At 37.2% G+C, this 21588-nt stretch overlaps 4 protein-coding genes across 9 annotated transcripts in view; 1 reads left to right on the forward strand and 3 right to left on the reverse strand.

Moving 5' to 3' along the window:
- Positions 1-1901, forward strand: part of LOC113052303 (probable E3 ubiquitin-protein ligase HERC1) — a 43741-nt gene extending 41840 nt beyond the window's left edge. For all 6 annotated transcript variants that reach the window (XM_026216740.1, XM_026216746.1, XM_026216741.1 and 3 more), the window contains exons 76-78: positions 572-724; positions 853-1158; positions 1243-1901. In XM_026216740.1, coding sequence (XP_026072525.1) covers positions 572-724; positions 853-1158; positions 1243-1428 — 645 coding nt within the window. In that variant the 3' untranslated portion in view covers positions 1429-1901. The remainder of the gene's footprint in view (positions 1-571; positions 725-852; positions 1159-1242) is intronic.
- Positions 1902-4326: 2425 nt separating this feature from the next.
- Positions 4327-8731, reverse strand: LOC113052307 (gamma-secretase subunit Aph-1b-like). Its single transcript, XM_026216754.1, has 6 exons — positions 8389-8731; positions 7473-7643; positions 6370-6443; positions 6169-6291; positions 5955-6082; positions 4327-5312 (listed from the first exon to the last, which is right to left on the reverse strand). The coding sequence occupies exons 1-6, from the start codon at positions 8499-8501 to the stop codon at positions 5145-5147; spliced, it is 777 nt and encodes a 258-aa protein (XP_026072539.1). The 5' UTR covers positions 8502-8731; the 3' UTR covers positions 4327-5144.
- Positions 8732-8911: 180 nt separating this feature from the next.
- On the reverse strand, positions 8912-13331 carry slc38a8b (solute carrier family 38 member 8b). Its single transcript, XM_026216753.1, has 10 exons — positions 12932-13331; positions 11851-12049; positions 11555-11711; positions 11272-11376; positions 11121-11178; positions 10847-10961; positions 10607-10754; positions 10315-10514; positions 9899-9950; positions 8912-9753 (listed from the first exon to the last, which is right to left on the reverse strand). The coding sequence occupies exons 1-10, from the start codon at positions 13127-13129 to the stop codon at positions 9651-9653; spliced, it is 1335 nt and encodes a 444-aa protein (XP_026072538.1). The 5' UTR covers positions 13130-13331; the 3' UTR covers positions 8912-9650.
- Positions 13332-17723: 4392 nt separating this feature from the next.
- On the reverse strand, positions 17724-20737 carry LOC113052308 (transmembrane protein with metallophosphoesterase domain-like). Its single transcript, XM_026216755.1, has 5 exons — positions 19524-20737; positions 19027-19137; positions 18778-18943; positions 18530-18669; positions 17724-18431 (listed from the first exon to the last, which is right to left on the reverse strand). Exons 1-5 carry the CDS (start codon positions 20230-20232, stop codon positions 18241-18243), a joined length of 1317 nt encoding a protein of 438 aa, XP_026072540.1. The 5' UTR covers positions 20233-20737; the 3' UTR covers positions 17724-18240.
- Positions 20738-21588: the final 851 nt, after the last annotated feature.

The raw sequence follows: 21588 nt of genomic DNA on the forward strand, positions 1-21588 counted from the left end.
TTTAAGAACCAGAATTCCCACAGCCTGGGAAAACCTGGATCAAAATGGGATCTTTAGACTTGGAAAAGTCATGGATATTAATAAATCCTAAAAAGTAATGAAACGATTGTTAATTTTTGTTAAAAGAAAAATCTAGTTATGTCAAGCTGACAATGTCAAAAGACATTTAAAAATCTTTTAATCCGTAAGTGGCTAGGAAAGTCATAAATGATTTGGTAATAAATAGTGTAAAGAACATTTGTTATTTAAACTTTTAGAATAACCGACTTGAATTATTGTTATTATTTAAATAATATGTATAATAATAGTAGTAGTAATAATAATATTTATATAAATATTTAAGTATTAAATCAATTTAGCGTTTATTTATTTCCTCCATTCTGTAAATAAAAAAAGGTTGAAAATGAGTAGCATTGTCATTTCACCAGAAGTAACTTGGGGGCTTTCAAATGTTATAATGTCTACTCATGGGAAAATATTCCTTAACTGGTTTAATTTCTTTAACTTTATTATTTTAATATATATATATCATTTTATTTTATTTTTTCATTTTTTTATTTTTAATATATAGATGATTCCACTGGACTCATTTGTTGGCCAAAGTGCAGATGGGAAAATGGTTCCCATCATCCCCGGAGGAAACAGCATACCGCTGACCTTTTCCAATAGGAAGGAGTATGTAGAGCGTGCCATTGAGTATCGCCTGCATGAAATGGAACGCCAGGTGTGTTCACCTCGACTCTCAATTCTGTCTCTTCAATATTTTGGGAGTGTATCCACACCTAGATAATGGCTTGTCATCTGATCCTGTTATTCGTCTCTTCTTTTGCGTTCACCTCTGAATGGTGTTAGGTGGCAGCGGTGCGCGAGGGCATGTCCTGGATCGTGCCTGTTCCCTTGTTGTCCTTACTGACAGCGCGGCAGCTGGAGCAGATGGTCTGCGGCCTGCCGGAGATCAGCGTGGAGGTTCTGAAGAAGGTGGTCCGCTACAGGGAGGTGGACGAGCAGCAACAGCTGGTGCAGTGGTTCTGGCAGACGCTGGAGGAGTTCTCCAATGAGGAGAGGGTCCTCTTCATGCGCTTCGTCTCGGGACGCTCCCGCCTGCCAGCTAACACTGCTGATATATCCCAAAGGTTCCAGATCATGAAGGTGGACCGGGTAAGAATGTGTGTTTTTATGCATGGATATACATTTATAGCCAGTGGAATAGAGGCTAATGTGTATTTCTGCTCTGTTTTTCAGCCGTACGACAGTCTTCCCACCTCTCAGACGTGCTTCTTCCAGCTCCGCCTCCCACCTTACTCTAGCCAACCAGTCATGGCGGAGCGGCTGCGTTATGCTATTAATAACTGCCGTTCTATCGACATGGACAACTACATGCTCTCCCGCAATGTGGACAACGCAGATGGGTCAGACACAGATTACTGACCCCCTACATGCACATGTAAACACAGTGTATGCTGTGTAGGACTCGGTTTAGTATTCGGTGCAGGCTTTTATGATTTTTTTTTTTATGATTACAGATGGTTTCACATACACATCTTAAACACATAATCAAGTGTTTTTATTTCACCTTTTCTTTCTTAGCCTTTAAGATGAACTTGGGTGGGCCGCACAATCTGTTTACACACATGTACACACTCGCCTTCTCTTTGCTTTGAAGCGCAGTCGTTCTCTACTATTCATTCTTCTTTTGGCTCTGCCTTTTTTTCAGGATATTCAGCATGAAAGTGTTTTATTTTTAAAAAAAATGTATAGAATGAAAAAAAAGAAAACCTTGTACATTGTGGATAATGCTTCATTAGGAAATTGTTTTGAGCATCTGTATTTATTTGATTTTTTTGAACCGCCTACACCAGTTTTCTTATGTCAGATGCAATAAATGTTTGAATCTGAAACAGCATTGTTGATGCATTATTGGTTATTCAAAAGTCCAAAATGATATAAGGACACTTTGAATTGAATGTGACAGTAGAGATATTATAAAGACATGAGAAATATTTGCTTGAGCAGCAAATCATATTTCAGAATCATGACTGAAGGCTCATGCAACACTGAAGACTGAAGTAATGACCGTGGGGTGTCGCGATATACCGGTATTGGTGATAATCGTGATATTCAAAACACCAATTGTCGATATGTGATAATTTACTGTGTGACGATATACCCGTATTAGCGATAACCGCGATATTTAAAATGAACTCTTATGATAACGCCACATGTAAAAACTCCAGGGCTATGGAGCCAAAAGAGTCTCAATAAAGATAAATGCACACACTACATTCACATATCCACACACAGGATTCATACATGCACACACATGATTCATAAATACACGCACAGGATACACAAATGCGCACAAAATTTACAAATGCACACACACAAAATTTAAAAAGCACAGAAGATTCAGAAATGCATACAAAATTCAGAAATGCACACAAAATTCAGAAATACACACACAATTCAGAAATGCAAACAACATTTACAAATGCACTCAAGATTCACAAATGCACAGGACAAGATTCAGAAATGTATTTCTATTGAACACACACATATATCTTGATTTACAAACTGCTTGCGGTCTGTGAACTTCACTGCATTTGTGTGTGAATTTTGAGACTTCTCAAGACTCCTTTATCATGGAATTATCAGCAACCAATCAGATATCTCCCTTGTTTTGGCCAATCACAATAACGCACTCCACGTGGGGGATTGTTTACTTATAAGCCAATCACATGAACGTGTTTACACAGCGCCATATGCCTGTGGTGCAGCATATTATAATAATATTTGTGTGTTGAGCCAAGTCAGGGGAGTCTCAAAATTCACACACAAATGCAGTGAAGTTCACAGACCGCAAGCAGTTTTGTAAATCAAGATATATGTGTTCGTACATCAGAAATACATTTCTGAATCTTGTCCTGTGCATTTGTGAATCTTGAGTGCATTTGTAAATGTTGTTTTCATTTCTGAATTGTGTGTGTATTTCTGAATTTTGTGTGCATTTCTGAATTTTGTATGCATTTGTGAATCTTCTGTGCTTTTTAAATTTTGTGTGTGCATTTGTGAATTTTGTGCGCATTTGTGTATCCTGTGTGTGTATTTATGAATCATGTGTGTGCATGTATGAATCCTATGAATGCATATGTGAATGTAGTGTGTGCATTTATCATTATTGACACTCTTTTGGCTCCATACAGGGCCAGCACCTGGTTGAGCTCCCAGGTGGCGGTATTGTGCCTTAATTAACGCTGACACTGTCGGACAAGAAGACGCAGAACTCTTAGATACTCCGAGGAGAGCTGTGTTCATCAAAGTTGTCATTATTTTTCTCGTCATAGAAGGGGAAATATTATTTTAACCTGTTAACAGCGGTTTTCTGTGTTCATGTATTGTTATTGTATTTGCGATAAATACGGCCTGTGGGCAACACTTTATTTATTGTTTCATATCTATTAACAGTTACACAATTAAAACTTATCTTGAAAAGCTGAGCGACCACATTTCTACATTAAACTTGTAAAATGGTCGCAGTGCCATGCACTTAATGCCTCATCTGTGGTCATTCTTCAATAAGGTTCATTAGTTAACATCAGTTAATGACTGTACATTAGTTAACATATAGGAATAACATAAATAATGATGAACAATATTTCCACAGCATTTATTATTCTTAGTTCATGTTAATTTCAGCATGTACTTATGCATTATTAAAATGTAAACATTAATGCACTGTGGACTAATACATGAACAATGAACGACTCTATTTTTATTAATATTAACAATAAATAATAAATACATTTATTGTTAGTTAATAAAAAAATTACACAATAATAAATTTTGTAATAAATGTATTGTTCATTGTTCATTCATGTTAGTTAATATATTAATGTTAACAAATGACATCTTATTGTAAAGTGTTACCATTAATATTTATTCATCATACTGTTGAACTTGACAGTATTCAAAGAAGACTGAGAAAGCCAGAGTCTTGTGCCCTGCGTTTATCAGTATCCTTATGTTTGTTAAGTGAAAAAGACTGGTTTCTAATAGACATCATGATATATCGATACCATGAATTCTTATGGCCACAAACAGTTATATGAAAAATATAATATCGTGACAGTCCTAAAATATATAAAAACAGAAAAGAATGGCACTAAATTTTAACATTTCACAGTATTATTAATTTTGCTCTCTCTCTCTCTCTCTCTCTCTCTATATATATATATATATAATTTTCCCTTAGTATTTACAACATGGGTAAAGAAACCTGGAAAAAAAGTATTTAGTAAAAAAAAAAAAAAAAAAGCCAATTACAATGGATTTGAGCTCAAGCTACTTTATTGTGAATCAAAATTTCATACACCTTACAAGAAAGTCCAATAAAAGTGATATCTAAAACAGATACCACTGGGGTCAGCAGTCACCTATGTGTTTAAAATCATCCAGAGCTTCTTGTAGCAGAGAGTAGTGGTTTTATTCATTTTCATGAAGAGTGGCCGCTGCGTTTATCATTCAAGCCCAAGCAATTTAAATATGTTCCACTGGGAAAATTAAACTGCTGCCCTAGAGAGAGTTGATGAGGGTGTTTAGAAAGACAAGCATACAAACACATGAATTAAAAGGATACCACAACGTGACGCTCCAGGGTTTAATCGGCAGAGAATTAAAGATCTGCTCTAAAACTGATGTCAGGATAGTGGCAGATCATTTGAGCCTAACTGGCCAGTTAAACATAAAATACAAGGGGAAAGGTCTGACAAAGGGGAGAGTCAACAATCTAAGGCCAAACCTATACAAGACCTTTTTTAAAACCTGCTACAAAGAAGAAAATCACATATGAAATCAGCTCTAGACAAGTCATTAGTATAAAACACACTCTCTCTCTCTCTCTCTCTCTTTGACATGGTTTCAGTGTCTATTTCACACACAGAACATGAGGTACAGAACAGAAAGCAGAAGAGGAGGTAATTACAGAAAGTGCCAGATCTGCAGACATAAAATTCCCGGTACTCAGCAACCATTCTTATGCAGACTGCCCAGACCATAAGCCTCCCAGAGTTCAGGGCTGCTGGCCGTGTCATCGGCCCACTGGCTCAATAAGCCAGTCTTTGGAGAAAGTCCAGTTTGTAGCTGATGGGTTATCTTGGCCTGTGGTTGGCAAGCAAGAAGTCTTTATCTTTACAGGTGAGGCAGAGTTTGAGGTTCCTCAAAGATCCTCCAGCACACAGGTACGCCCAGGCCGCCATGACGGACAGAATAATGTAGGTCGGGATCAGACTGCCTTGATAGTGTGGGTTCACAAATGTCTGTATGGAAAAAGAAAAACAAGTACCAATGATGGCCAAAGATGTAACAACTGTCTCACATGATGCACTTGTGATCAGAGCGAGTCAGCCGCTTGTGACTATGGCTCTTCTCTGAGTGACAATTACCGTTCGTGAGGGAACTGTATAGGGTTCGGGAGTTGATGAAAACATAATTAAACTGATTGTAAAATTAACAATTATAAATGTACCAGAATTAATCAAAATAAAACTCAAATCAAAATACAGCTAAATACCGCAAAATATAACAGTAAATACTGCTTCTCAAGAAATCCATCTCTGTATTTGCAGTGAGTTTAATGTGAATTTTGGGAATTATATATTATAATTTATCTTTTATATATATATATATATATATATATATATATATATATATATATATATATATATATATATATAAAATTGTAATTTAAAACAGCAAAATATTAAAATCTTAATTTTTGTAATTAAAGTTAAAACAATATAATAATAATAATAATAATAAACAACATATACATATATATATACATATATATATATTTATATATAGAGAGAGAGAGAGTTTCTAAGAGATTAAGCTGACAAAATATAAAATAAAAACAATTTGGGAACCTCTGCATTGCAGCACGACGTGTGTTCACTTACCACACATGATACTACTAGATGACTGAGGACCACCGCTCCAAGAGCCCACCACCTCTGACGTTCACACGACTCGAAGAAAACCACCCCCCAGAACATATGCAGCAAGATAATGGCCAGAGTCATGAAAGCTGTGGAGAGAAAGCAAACGCTGATTGCTCGAGACACCTCACTATTATTCCCTGGGTTTAGACACTTACTGGCCTCTCATTATTACCTGAGGATATGAAGTAATGTTGAGAGTCCCCATGGATGCCGACAGTTCCCGGACCCAAGGAATCTGAGAGTATGTTGACCACAGAGAACGCTCCGCTCATGAAGCCAAAGCCCAGACCTGATACTACAAACCAACCACACGCACACTTAAAACATTGGCTGTTTATTGGACTACTAGAAGCATCATGTGATGGATGTTTACCATAAGCTAGCTGCCGGATGGAGATGGGCATGGTGTCCTCCTGACTGAGCGCCAACAGGCCTTCGTTTGCCTTCCTGCGAGAGATACAATAACAGACGTTAACAACTCTCCTACACAACTCCAACACTCCGAGCCAAAGTGAATCTCTGATGTAATCTTTTAGTTATTTAAAGACTCCATGGAATCTGAGGAGGGACTGTTTGATAATGTGTTCTGTCTTGTTTTGAGTATTTACTACCGTCTTAGGACAGTACAATTTTTGATACATATAAATTACATTTTTTAAGTGAGAATATATTCTGAACTCAAAACTGACAGAAATCCTTTGGGGTGACATTCCAAAAATTTTTTTTTAGATTTCTATTTATCAAAGAATTGTAAAAAAGAAACAAAAAACAGCATGGTTTCCACCAACAAATTAAGTAGCACAACTGTTTTCAACATTGATAATAATAATAAAAGTTTCATGAGCACCAAATCAGAACATTAGAATGGGTTCTGAAGCATAATGTGACACTGAAGACCGGGGGAAAATTAAGCTTTGCTGTCACAGGAGTGCATTACATTTTAAAATATATTTTCAAATAGTAAAAAAAAAAAACGTATTTTACATTGTAATAACATTTTACAATATTACTGTATTTTAATCAAATAAATGCAGCCTTGGTGAGCAGAAGAAGCTTCTTTCAAACTAGCATATCACTGTAAAACAAAAATTGACATTTTGCCATTTCAACTTTTTTTTTTTTTTTTACAAATTGTCCAGACAAAAAGAACATTTAAGTTTACTAACCCTCAACATAGCTGATGGTTGAGAATAAACAATTATAACTGTGGTTTCAACTCAAAAATACACGTTGAAACAACTGCATCTCACCGAAAAAAAAAAAAAAGATAAAAAATGCTATGGCAGTGGGGTAACAATGTTTTTTTAAGTTGACTCAACAAATAGTATTTTTACAGTGTCGATGACCTCAAAGCCCTGCCACGGTTATCAGTGTAATATTAACACAGTCAACACTCAAGAACCTCATACGCCGTTACATTTAGGTTTATTGATTATGTGGTTCCTTACAAACACAGAAAATGAAGTTAGTTCTTACTTCAGCAATCTGTAGTAACCATATCTGAAAGTCTCCTGAAGCAGAACAGAGAGCACAACCCCGAAAATGAGCAGCCCTGTCTGCTGAGTGGCACTGTTCTTGTTGCTGATCTGAACTGTGATGAACCACACAAGAGAGGACAGCAACAAAGACACCAGCCAGAAGAAAGCCCTGAAACAAACACAATCATGTTAGAAATACTCTCACATATTTAAAACCCCGCTCAGAATTCTCAGCCACCTAAACCTGCTTCCCCTTTCCATCCACTGCTTGTTAAGTGCTCTTAAAGGAGAAGCTCACTCAAAAGCTGCCATGTTTTTCATAAGCTACACTAAATTCAAATATTGGGGGTCAGTAAGATTTTGTTTTTAAAGTTTTTTAAACAAGTCTCACCAATGTGACTTGATCAAAAATAAACGGAAAATATTATAAAAAAAAAAAAAAAAAGATTTGTATTTTAATACATTTTACAACTGCAACGCTTTTTTCAACAGCCATAATACTACCTTTCAGTGTCACATGATCTTCAATATTTTTGTGGCAACCTTGACAAGATTTTTTCTAATATTTCTCTAAACAGAAACTTTAAAAGAACGTCATGTAAAAGTATCCGCAGTCACTTTTAATCCGTTTAATCAACCCATCCTTGCTGAACACAAGTATTAATTAAAAACAAAACTAATCTTACAGACCCCAAACCATTCGTTTAAATGCCTTACGATTTTCAAACCTCTCTTTGTATTCGATTGTTAAGGTTAAAAGTTGTATCACCTACGCCTCAGAGATCGCCCAGTGGTTTGTCTAAAGCAGCAGATGTTAAGGGCAGGACTCAGGAGCCCAGACGAAGTGCTGTATCACGGGACTCTCAGCCATTCACACCGGGAGATGAGAGCAGAATTTCTGCCATGATACTTACCCTGCTATGAGGAAGATCACACGCAGCGGGTCCCTGGCGATCGTAAACACGAACAAAGCGACTGCTGGCCCGAAAGCGATGAACGTACAGCCGAAAAACACCGCCACCGTCATGATGGAGCGCGGCTAACCTGCTAATTCACTCAAAAGACTGCCGCTTCACACAGATAAGTGCCCTCAGAGGCTATCAACACTCTTCATCCATGAGAGAGTCACACGGATGTTAATCGGTTCGCATAAGCAACAAACACCTAGAGTTCACGAGGCGTTTATTGAGCCAGTTTTCTTCGAAATCGGTTGAGAGGATTCAGCGATAAGCTCGAACAGTTCAGCGCAGCGTCGAAGGTTACTTCCGGCTCCTAGTCATGTGACCTCATGTATTTTCACAGCCTATCAGTTTTCTCACCTCACCCACAGAATTCCTTTTCTTACCAGCATTATTTAACCCTCCTATTGTCCTACGAACTTGACCCACATTTAAACCTATTAAAATGCTTGACTTCTTGTTTACACTACATGTCTAAATATCCCCGTCAGACACATAAAATGTGTTTTTATTGTAAACGTTATTATAGAAAGCTGATTCAATTGAATATTGGCAACACACAGTAAAAAAAAATTGTGGGATTAAAATATCAAATCATGAACAATGTTTCATAGAGGTTATGCAATTTCACACTCACATAAAGTCAAATGTTAATTAATTAATTAATAAGATATTGCAAACGTTCTACACAGTCATTCTTTATATTTGTATTCATATACTCCAATATTCAGTATCCATTCCACATTATGCATTTGAATGTATTGTTCTTGTCTTAACCTACATAATATAATAAATACATAAATAAAAATCCTCCTTTTCTTAATCACACAGGCACAAACACACACAACATATCAAACTGAGCACTTAACAGGGTTGTGGCTGGAAGGGATACAGCAAAAAACGATTAGATTGTGTTTCCTTAACGTCTGCAACTAACCTAAACCTACCCCTTACAATAATGCAAAAATAGTCATTATTGTTATACAATGTGTTGTACAAACATTAAGCTACATTGATGTGCGCATGCACAGTAGTTTTTGCTGTATGCTATCTAGCCTTAGCCAACTAACAGTAATATAAGCATATGGCACTGTTGTGTGACATTTTCTCTTCCTCCGTTTCAAGTATCATACTGTTTATCATCCATCAATCAAATATACAAACACATTTTAAAAAGACAATGCTATTCCAAATGATGATGAAGATCATGACGAAGATTAAAATTTGCGTGTCAGCTCCATAACAGCTATAGTTGTGCTCTGGCCAAAGATAAAAGCTCCAGTAATGACAGTCACCACACCCCACCCTGTCAAGATGGATCTGGAAGGAACAAACACAATTTGGGAAACAAAAATAAATAAAAGATAAATAAATCAATAAATATAATAATTATTGTGTAAATGGTTAAAGTAATTAAAAACTATATTTTTAGACAAACCATAAATGTAAAAAAAAAAAAACTAACCTCATCCTGTGATTTATAGGTTCTGTCTGCATGGCAAAAATGAGGCACAGCCCTGCAAAAAAAAAAAATCAGTTTGGTCAATATAATCTTACATTCTGTTTAAGTCTTTATATGTACATGCACTATCATACATTTTTCGGCTTTGATAATAATATGAAATATTTCTTGACCACCAAATCAGCATATCAGAATGACTTCGCTGAACACTGTGAACACTGAACATTCAGCTTTGCCATCACAGGAATATATGACATTTTAAAATAGAAAAGAGCTCAATTGTAATAATATTTCACAGTTTTTACTGCAGCTGTGGTGAGTATAAGATAACTCTTACCAAGCCCAAACTTTTAATCAGTAAGATATGTATGAATGCTTGTGTGTTGGTGAAATTGTAATTATTTAATTGAGTGTCTCACCAGGAAAAATAAATATAAAGAATGCACTAATTCCCCCGATTACGCTGATGACCTCACTCATATCTGGTACATATATGGCGATGAGGAGAGTCACGGTGATCCAGAGAATTGTTAGAATCAGACGGCACCGACTCTCAAACACAGATGTAATTATGGCCCGTCGTTCCCAAAAGCGCAATATCTGTGTTAGAATCACTGACCTGTGAACAAGACGCAATCATTGACACATGAGTGTGTGTACACACTGTGTGTGTACAGTGAGCTATTCACATCTATTTGTGGTTAATGGTACCTTCCCAGAAGCAGTATTATAGGATAGATGGTGATGATCGAAATACCAAACAGCAGCCTAGCAATAATCATCACTACATCATTTCCAGGATATGACATCAAGATATCTGAGGCTACTTCCCGTCCAAATGTGAGAAAACCAAACACACCTGCCATATTGTAACAAAGTGTCAGTCTCTCCATTTAAACTCACTGGAAAATATTTATATAGATAGCAATGAGCTATACAAATATGTCTTACCCGTGAGAGTATAAATAAGCAGACAGAAAATCATAGAAGTGACTGAGATGAAAACCCAATGTGTAATCTTTTTGTTTTCCATGCTGCTGTAAATAGCAATACAAGCTTCGTGACACTGTAATATAAATAAAGATTACAGTATATGAGCTTTCAGCAATCACAACTGTCAAAAGTACAACACAGAAATTAGCAAATAGTGCACCATTAATTTAAAGCAACAATACTTTTATCTCTGCATGGGAAAAAAATATTTATTTATAATATAGAATCTGACCTGGAAACCAAAACAGATTGTAGGAACCACACTGAAGATGGATGCCCACGAGTCCAGTCTGTCACAAATAACTCACAGATATTAAACTCATATGAATAATATATACATGCACTCAACTTTATGGTTAACATGTACTTAACATATTACTCACCCTTGACTGTGCTCTGGTGTGAGGTCTGCTGTGTGCTCATCTTTTAGATAATACTTTGCGATTACGGCTACACTCAGGTATGTAGCAGCCAAAGTTCCCAATACACTGGCAATGAAACATAAAGAAACATTGAGAGATAATGATGTATACAGCAGGCTGAAGGGACAGAGGTGGGAGAGTGAGGCAAGTATGCAGTAGTTTTCACTAGAGCTCTAAATGATGGAATTATATGATTAAAAAAGATTTAAGGAGTAGCAGATACACGTGTCAGCTTTCAACACACCTGGTGTATTTCTGGATTCCGATCTCTTTGGGAATAGAGAGTGGAAGGATGATAATGAGGCACATGACAAAGAGTGCAAAACGGTGATCTGTGTACCAGTGATATGGCATCTCTCCTTCTGTATTTCCTGTCACTGTCTCATACAGAGACAGACACACTGAAACACACAGACACTTAAGTTCAAATGTATAATAGATTTCTTTGTGTTTTTGTCATGTGTATATATGCACGTTAATCTGTAACAGTTACTCACACTGAAACATAATGTCTCATAAGGAACAATAAATGCAACTTACACTTATCCAGTTGATCCTGCACAACCACCAGAAAGGCCACAGAGATCATGAAGAGGTTGAAAACAAAGCAGATCTCACACAGATGACCAATCCTGTGTCCACACACCTCTCGTACCACATCATGATAGGTGTTCTGCCGACTGATTGATGAGGCATAGCCTAGAATGACTAACCCGCTTATGAGAAACAGCAGAGATACCTGAGAGAAAGATGTTGAACTGGGTTAAACATCACAATCTACATATTCTTTCACACGTTTAAGTAAAAGACTTATGGGCTGTTTCTTTGTTAAAAGTTCCTTCCGCATTAAATAATGTAATTTAACACATTATTTAACTCTAAAATTAGTTTAAAATACCTAACACCTTTCAATTAAAAATAGTTTTTGCTGCTTAATTTATTTGTGGAAACTATGATACACTACCATTCAAAACTTAAGTAAGATTGTAAAAAAAAGTTGATCAAAAGTGATAGCAAAGACATTCATCAAAGAATATTGAACAAAGTATCACTAAAGTATTACTAAAACTGATAATAACACTGATAATAATAAGAATTATTATTAATAACATATAACCAAATCAGCATATTAGAATGATTTCTGAAGGATCATGTGACACTAAAGATTGGAGTAATGATGATGAAAATTTTACTTTGCCATCATAGGAATAAATTACTATTAAAATATATTAAAATAGTAAATTGTATTTTTTTTTTATACTTTTTTTTTTTACTTAATCATAAATGTAGCCTCACTGAATATAAGAGATTTGTTTTAAAAAAATCTTATTCAATGCCAGTACTGAATGCAAATTGTATATTAATACATAAAAAAATATCTCAAAGGGTGATTAATGTCACACAAATGTGTGTACAGCAAAATGTATACAAGTAGGCTAATCAGTGATTTAAAGATAAACTTTCACAATAAAAAAAATAAATAAATTAAATTAAATAAGTTTATTTGCTGGTCACTCAGCTGGATGGCCAACTGTTGTCCTAGCTTGACAAGCTGGTTTATACCTTTGCAAGTGCTCTAGTGCAAAAAAGACTCATCTACACTTTCAGAAATACAACGCACCATCTCCACACTGATGGCCGTGTTCACGCCGCCAGCCTTCTCAAAAGCCCATGGGAAGTTCAGGAGTCCCGCGCCGAGGGCTGATTTAAGCATGATGAAAATGGCCCCAAACGATCCAAGTCGCGGGACGTCCGAGCCCCGGGCAGGTTTGGATAGCAGACTGATGCTGCGTATACTCTCCCGGGCCAGTTCCTCCATGCTCAGTTCGAAGCACAGTTCTAAAGTTCTGTTGTGTTCTAACACGAAAACGATCTAAGAAGCTTCCCTCAGTAAAATTGGATTGTTATGACCAAAGCATCCGCACTTCTGTACAATCTCCGTTCAGTTTAGTAATGCGAATGAGGCTGTCTCAAGTAAGACCCCTTAAAAATGTCATCCCAGGGTGAGAAATATTGTAAAGACCTGCTAGCGTTTGTAATGATGGGTTTCGAGTCTTAATGATTGCTTTCATATAGATGCACGTTGGGAGAAATTTGCAGCTGATTTCACACAGGAGCGACTACTTCAGCTTCCTTGTCAAACGAGACTCTCGTTTTGTCTTGAACAGGAGGAATTCAGTGTTATTTTCTCAAGTGAAGCGCACTGGTAGCCTAATTTAATTAGTGCTCGTCTCGCGACCCTGTTCGAGCCCTTTGAACAAACATTCATTTTAGGGCTTGCTGGCCCGTGCCAGTTAAAGGGACTAACTCTGTTTGTTTGTGAACTTTCATTTCTTTGCTTTGTTTTTTTCCAATACATATTATTCGGATTTATAAATCATATAAATTTTATTTATTAATGATGTGGAAGCTCTTTTATTTTTTGAAAAGGCCATGGATTATCCGATTCCAGATATAATAGCCTATTCATAAGAGATGATGTCTACATTTATATTATCAAATATTACATCTGGCTGTAAAACGTAATGCAAATGTAATGTAAATATATATTTTTTTCTGTGTAAGCCTATTACATTCACATAAAATGTAGCAACCTACAGGAGCCAGAGGCTATTCGGGAACAAGCAGATTACATTTAGTAGATGCTTTTATCCAAAGCGATTTACAAATGAGATAAGCAATCAAAAACAACAAAAAGAGCAATGATACATAAGTGCTATAAAAAAAAATCACCGTTAGCTTAAACACAGTACAGGTAGAGGTCTTATATATACATACATATATATATATATATATATATATATATATATATATATATATATATATATATATATATATTAAACCCATCTCTTCCATCTTTATTTGACCCTCTAACTTTAACACCCACAAATATTGGCACCCTTGGCAAATATGATCGAAAAAGGCTGTGAAAATTAATCTGCATTGTTAATCCTTTTTATTTTTTATTTAACAAAAAATTCATCAAGTATATTCCCATTCACAATTTTGAGCACTCCAGCATGATTATAAACATGAAATTATCCAGCCATTGCTTCCTGTTTCACAGAATTATAAAGTGGAGGGAAAACAAAGCCCAAATGCCCTTAATCATCCATCACAATAAGAAAAACCAAATAATATATTTCTGATGTGCAGCAAAAGATGATTGAGCTTCACAAATTGGTGAAGTGGCTTTAAGAAAAGAGCTAGAGCAGTGACAATTCCCATTTCCACCATCAGGACAATAATTAAGAATTTCTAATCAACAGAAAATGTTAGAAAACTGCCTGGAAGAGGTCGTGTGTCTATATCATCCTAATGCACGGTGAAGAGGTCAGTTTGAGTGGCTAAAGACTCTCCAAGGATAACAGCTGCAGAATTGCCGAAAATAGTTGAGTTTCTGGTTCAGAAAACCTTTAAAAAAAATTGTCAAACAGAACCTACATCAACACATGTTGTTTGGGAGGGTTTCAAGAAAAATTCTCCTAGCTCAACCAAAAACAAACTGAAGCATATTCAGTTATCAGACACGACTGGAACTTCAAATGGGACTGGCTTCTGTGATCAGATGAAACTAAAAATTAGCTTTTTAGCAGTAAACACTCAAGATGGGTTTTGTGAAAACAGGGATAAAAAGTACCCCATGTGTACAATGAAATATACAGCTGTTTTTTTTTATTTTGTGGGCCTATATTTCTGCTGGAGGTCCTGGACATCTTGTTTAGACACATGGCATCATGGATTCTATTAAATACCAACAGATAAAAAATCAAAAAGTGACTGACTCTGTTAGAAATCTTATAATGGGCCATGTTTGGATCTTTCAACCGTACAATAATCCAAACACAAACCTCAAAAACAACACCGAAATGGGTCACTGAGCTCAAAACCAAGCTTCTGCTATGGCCATTCCAGTCCTTTGACCTGAAACCTACAGAAAATGAGAGGAGTGAACTGAAGAGGAGAAGCTGGGAATCTGAAGGGTCTGGAGTGATTTTGGATGAAGGAATGGTCTCTGATCTCTTGTCAGGTGTTCTCTAACCTCATCAGGCATTATAGGAGACAGTTTCGAGCTGTTAAACTGGCAAATGGAGGTTTAAAAAATTAATTCAATAAAAGGGTGTCCTTAATTGTGGCCAATGTGTATTAGAGAAAAACATTAATTTCATAATGATATTTCCCCCCATTTTAAATTCTTATTATCCAACGAAAGGATAAATTTTTGTGAATTTTTCAAATAAAACATCAAAAGGATTAACAATGCACATTAATTTTCACAGCCTTATTTGATCACATTTACAAAATGCAAAATAGAAAAAGATTAGAAAGGTAGTTAGATTTATTTTATTTTTTTAAAGAAAAGAATTAGAATATTGAGTGCTAAAGTTAGAGGGTCAAATAAAAATGGAAGAGATGAGTTTTAAGCCGATTCTCAAAGATGGCTAAGGACTCAGCTGCTCAGATTGAGTTGGGCAGGCCATTCCACCAGGAGGGAACATTTAATTTAAAATTCCTTAAAGTGACTTTGTGGGTCTTTGGGATGGCACAATTAATCGACGTTCATTTGCAGAACACAAGCTTATAGAGGGCACATTAGTCTGAAGTAATACATTTAGATATGTGGGTGCAGAGTCAGTGGTGGTTTTGTAGGCAAACATCAATGTCTTGAATTTTATGCTAGCAGCTATTGGTAGCCAGGGCAAATTGATAAACAGAGGTGTGACGTGTATTCTATTCGGCTCATTAAAAAAATGTATCTTGCTGCCACGTTCTGGATTAATTGTAAAGGTATGATAGAACTGGTTGGAAGACCTGCCAGGAGAGCATTGCAATAGTCCAGCATGGACAGAACAAGAGCTTGAACAAGAAGTTGTGCAGCATGTTCTGAAAGAAAGGGCCTGATCTTCTTGATGTTGAATAAAGCAAATCTGCAGGACCGGACAGTTTTAGCAATGTGGTCTGAGAAAGTCAGCTGATAATCAATCATATCTCCAAGGCTTCTAGCTGTTTTTGAAGGAGTTATGGTTGATGTGCATAACTTGATGGTGAAATTGTGATGAAACGATGGGTTTGCTGGAACCATAAGCAGTTCTGTCTTGGCAAGGTTGAAGGTGATGGTCCTTCATCCAGCAAAAAATGTCTGTTAGATAAGCTGAGATGCAAGTAGCTACCATCGGATCATTAGGATGGAATGAAAGTTAGAGTTGAGTGTCATCAGCATAGTAGTGGTATGAAAAGCAATGTTTCTGAATGACAGAACCTAATTATGCCATGTATAAGTGGTCCAAGAACTGAGCCCTGAGGCACCCCAGTAGTTAGATGTTGTGACTTGGACACCTCACCTCTCCAAGATACTTTGAAAAACCTATCTGATAAGGAAGGCTCAAACCACTGAAGTGCGGTTCCTGAGATGCCCTTTGCCAGTAGGGTTGACAGGAGGATCTGGTGGTTAACCATGTCAAAAGCAGCGAACAGATCAAGCAGGATAAGTACTGAAGTTTTGGATTCCGCTCTTGCCAGTCTTAGGGCTTCAACAACTTTGAGCAAGGCAGTCTCAGTTGAATGTCCACTTCTTAAGCCAGATTGGTTGCTGTCAAGGAGGTTGTTCTGTGTGAGAAATGCAGAGTCTTGGTTGAACATAGCCCCTTAAAGTGTTTTTGCAATGAAAGGAAGAAGGGAAACTGGTCTATAGTTCTCTAAAAGAGATGGGTTGAGGGTGGGTTTCTTAAGTAGTGGAGTAATACGAGAGTGTCTAAATGATTAGGGAAAAACACCAGAGTGGAGGGATGTGTTAATGATGTGAATGGAATTACAAGTAGGCCTACTTACATTTTGGAATATGATTAGTTCACTAAAGCAAAGAAATGAAGGTTAGGCTATAATAGCCTAGTTTGTGAGTTTCTGAACTTCCAGAGTTAGTTATGTATACAGGCATACAGATATGCATTCAGGAAGTCTGAATAAATATTTTCTTTGGTGGTTTTAAAAAAAATTGAATAATACGTTGCAATAAATAACTTTGAATTGACACGTAGGCTACACATCTCAAAGTGCCATACCTCGAAGTCTCGCGGGACGTCACGCCTATCCGACAGATGGCGGCAGAACACAACTAGCAGAATCCTGTCGCATTTGATTTCACGAATAAGACCTGAACAGTTGTTGTTTATACTTCACGTGGGTTTAGTTAAAATGGCAGTTGACACAAAACGTATCCGTGAACCGGAGGAGTCATAGTCCCCACTGCTCTTTCTTTCCCCAGGCAAACTTCCCGAGGCCAGCAGCAGACAAGGCGTCCGGGGGAATGGGGACGTGCGGCCATTATTTCTTAATTCCACAAGTATTGCTGGTTATATATGCAGTAAGTATGATTGCAAATAAATAAAACATGCAGTTCACAAGGCATAAAAAAAACTAGATGCATTTTGAAACTGATGCTTTGGTGTAGTAGTAACCTTTAATCAAAACATTTGCCACAACAGATGGTTTATGAAATCCCTGATTGACTCACAAATGTGACAGTCGAAACAGTGCACTGAATTAATTTTGATTGTGTTATGAACTAAATAAAACAGATGAAAGGGGCCAGAGTAAAACAGTACAAATACAAAGTAATTTAAAAACTGGCACTTCTGGAATGAATATTCAAATATTAAAGTGCTTGGATTTTTTGTATGTTTTGGCAAACAACTTACAAAATTACATTAAAAAAAGATGGCTAAATGTGTCTAATTCTCTAGTAAAACAGACCTGTTGTAAGATTGCTCAAGTAAATCATAGTGCAAACTGTAGAATTTATTTTAACCTATATATTGCATAATTATGCCTACATTACTATGTAATACATGTTAACTGTTTATATCACAGCATGCAGGGTAATGTATGACTTAGATTGTGTGTTTAATCCCTGCACTGCACTCTGTGAGGCTCTCAAGCACGTTTCAATATAATGTTTGTAATTTCTGATCGGCTTGCGATTCTCATTGGAATGCCATAATAACCGGTTCCAGGGGTCACGTAGACCATAGTGTGTTCAGAGACACGGTAGAGTCCACAGAAAAACGGATTCATCAGGAATGCCAGGATGGTGAGGGGGAAGAGCTGACCAGCGTGTGTGTGACCTACACAAAAGCAAAAGGGAGTTCAGTAGAGGACAGAAGTTAAGCTTTAGCAGCATACTGCTAGATTTTCACTTTACAAAAAACTGATATTTACAGACCTGAGAGTACCAGACTGATGTCTGGTCGTTGCTGGAGGGCCTGTTTGGCAGCATGAGGCTGATGTGCAAGAAGAATAATAGGGCTCTCTGCACTGCAGCCACTAAGAGCTTTCTCAACATCCATGCCATGGCCTGGGTATCTTTTAACCAAAGTAACACCATGAACATGAGCCCAGTACAATGCACACGATTTGCATTGATTTGTATTTATTCAAATGAGCCTGACAATATCATCACTGTGGACTGACCGTAGCATGCGGGCCTCAAGGTCATCAATACCAGCAAGGCATATCCAGTCTTGAGTTTGTTCAGGACGAAACACTTTTGCATGGCTGTTGTGAAGAGCCTGAATCCCCATTGAGTGCAAGAGCTCAAACCAGCCTTCAACATCGTTAGTGTAGTAGTCATGATTGCCTGAAAGTCACATGAACATAAGTGTATAGATGTGCACAAATGTTTATTTACACCCTTATGGCAAACCGCTAACAAAGACAGACCTGTAGCAAAATAGGAGCCGAGTGGAGCCTTCATCTGTCCCAGTGGTTCTGCAGCAGTCCTCAGTCGATTCACCTGAGAGTCAGTCAGGTCACCGACAATCACCACCACATCTATAGCACAAGGAGTAAAGTTCAATATCAGGTAGAGGTTAAAAGGACAGTCCACTCCCAACAGAATGCATGTACTTTGTTCTGTTGAACATGAAGATTATATATATATATATATATATATATATATATATATATATATATATATGTGTGTGTGTGTGTGTGTGTGTGTGTGTGTGTGTGTGTGTGTGTGTGTGTGTGTGTGTGTGTACACACACGCAGTGCAAGTCAAAGGGAATGAATACAACAGGGGAAAGGCAGTCCTACAGGTTTGGAATGACATGAGTGTTTGGTAAACGATGGGAAATTAATTTTTTTGGGGTGGACTATCCCTATAACATTTTAAAGATCGTAGTGACAGATAGTATATAATGTATAATTGTAATTACCTGGGTTCAGCTGATTCACCATATTAACAATGCGCTGCAGTTTGGAGCGGCCTATTGTAGGTCCCAGATGTATGTCGGACAGAAGCACCAACTTGAGCCCGTTCAAAGACTCAGGGAGCTTCTCTACTGGGATCTCCACCTCGACTACTCGTGGAGGCTGTGCTGCATTTACCAACCCATACACTGCCAGTACTGCCGTTACTATCATTGCCAGAACTATATGACTCACTGATCCGCTCGCGACAGCATCCTCTCCTCCTCCTCGGCTTCGGGAGAGAAGCCTGCGGAGGCGTTTAAGGCAGCCAAAAACGAACAGGAAGAACAATAAGATGACATAAATGCCCAAACAGGAGAAACTCAGTAATGATAACCAGTGTGGCTCAGTGTCCACGAGGAAAAACATGCAAAGGTAGCTCCCGTGCACCAGAGTAAGAAACAGCAGGACGAGAAGACGCCAACATCTCTGCGGGACAGAATGTGCACCTCTGGATCCGCACAGCCGCCGAGCCACGCGTTTCCAAATGTAGAGAGAGCCGAGGAGCAGCAGGGAGTTGATGAAGAGGACAAACTGAACGCGAAACAACGATGCGCGAGTGTTTTTGTCAACCTGCTCTGAGATTAATGTTCTGGATGTAAGCATAGAGAAAAAAACGACTCCCGATGCGATTCCTACTTTCCACTCGGTGGAGAGGCGCCTGAATCCAAACATACTGACCGGCACGTGCACAGTCTGTGGCAACTATACTGCGGTCATTCTTATAAGAGCGATAAAAGAGTTTCCGATACTTGTCAATTCACGGTCCATTCTAGTAATAAAAATAGCGAGTCATTCTCTCACCTGTGAGAGAACAACACAAATCTACTTCCGTAGACAAAGACGAGCGATGGCTGCTATGATAACACCATGAAGAATACTGTTGTGATTCGCGGTTTCCGACTAGAAAGGTCATACAAACATTGCTACATACTTAAGCTATATAAACGTCCACTATATAATTCGCAATCGTGCTAAACAAATTAAACACGTCCGTCATTTGACAGGGTCTACTACTTCTGGCCTTTCTGAGTGACAGGTGTGTGCGGTAATATCATTGGCTCGTCACATTGCAGAGGCGTGGCTAATGTTACGCTCTAATTCTGATTGGAAAGGAATCTTAGGATTATTAACACTAATATTTTGAGTAATTTAGGCCTATTTGCAGCTTATTTATACTAAAAAACATTTCCAATTACCTTATAAACTATTAATAAGCAGCAAATAAGGAGTTAATTGAGGCAAAAGTCATAGTTAATGGTTAGTTAATAGTGAAAACTCGACCCTAAAATAAAGTGTGACCCTAAAAACATTATCACCTCAGAATAGGCTAGGCTGTTTGCTACTTTTATAATAAACCAGCACTCAATTTCTGTTCATTTTCATTGAAATTTTGAAGCTGTTAATTTCGCTAGATCAGATAACTCATGAGTTTGATTATGTGATACAACAAAACATTTTTATTTAATTATAATGATGATAAAAATATTAATGGGATAACTTTATATACACCAAAATTAGAAATTCTTGAACGAAAAATGTCAGGTTGTCTTTCTTAAAAAGATATAGACAGGAATAAAAATGTAAAGTTTGGTGTGTGTAAGTGCCACTGAAGTGGAGATATATGACTCAATTTTGGAGAAAAAAACTAATTTTTGACTTTAAAAATATGTAGCCCTACTGTAATTTAAATATATTGACACAAATATATAAAGTGCTATAAAAGAAAAAAGACCGAAATCAAAAAATTGACATGTATGAAATGTATGAAAAAACTTGTTTTTGGCTGCAGTGTCTCCCCTTAATGTCACACCTAATACTTAATACTCACACCTCTGGTTTCATAAGCTTAGTCCCAGACTTAAATGTAAGTCTGAGCTGTTCCAAGGGAAAGAATCTTGAACTGACTGATCTTAAAATATGTCAGTAAACTTTTTTTGTCTTTCTAAGGCATGTTCATAAAAATTACTTGAACTATGGCCTAGACCTGGCTTGTGAAACCAAGCCACAATTTCAAATGTATACATGCAA

The sequence above is a fragment of the Carassius auratus genome, chromosome 32 (genome assembly GCF_003368295.1).
Source record: "Carassius auratus strain Wakin chromosome 32, ASM336829v1, whole genome shotgun sequence".
NCBI classification, from domain to species: domain Eukaryota; kingdom Metazoa; phylum Chordata; class Actinopteri; order Cypriniformes; family Cyprinidae; genus Carassius; species Carassius auratus.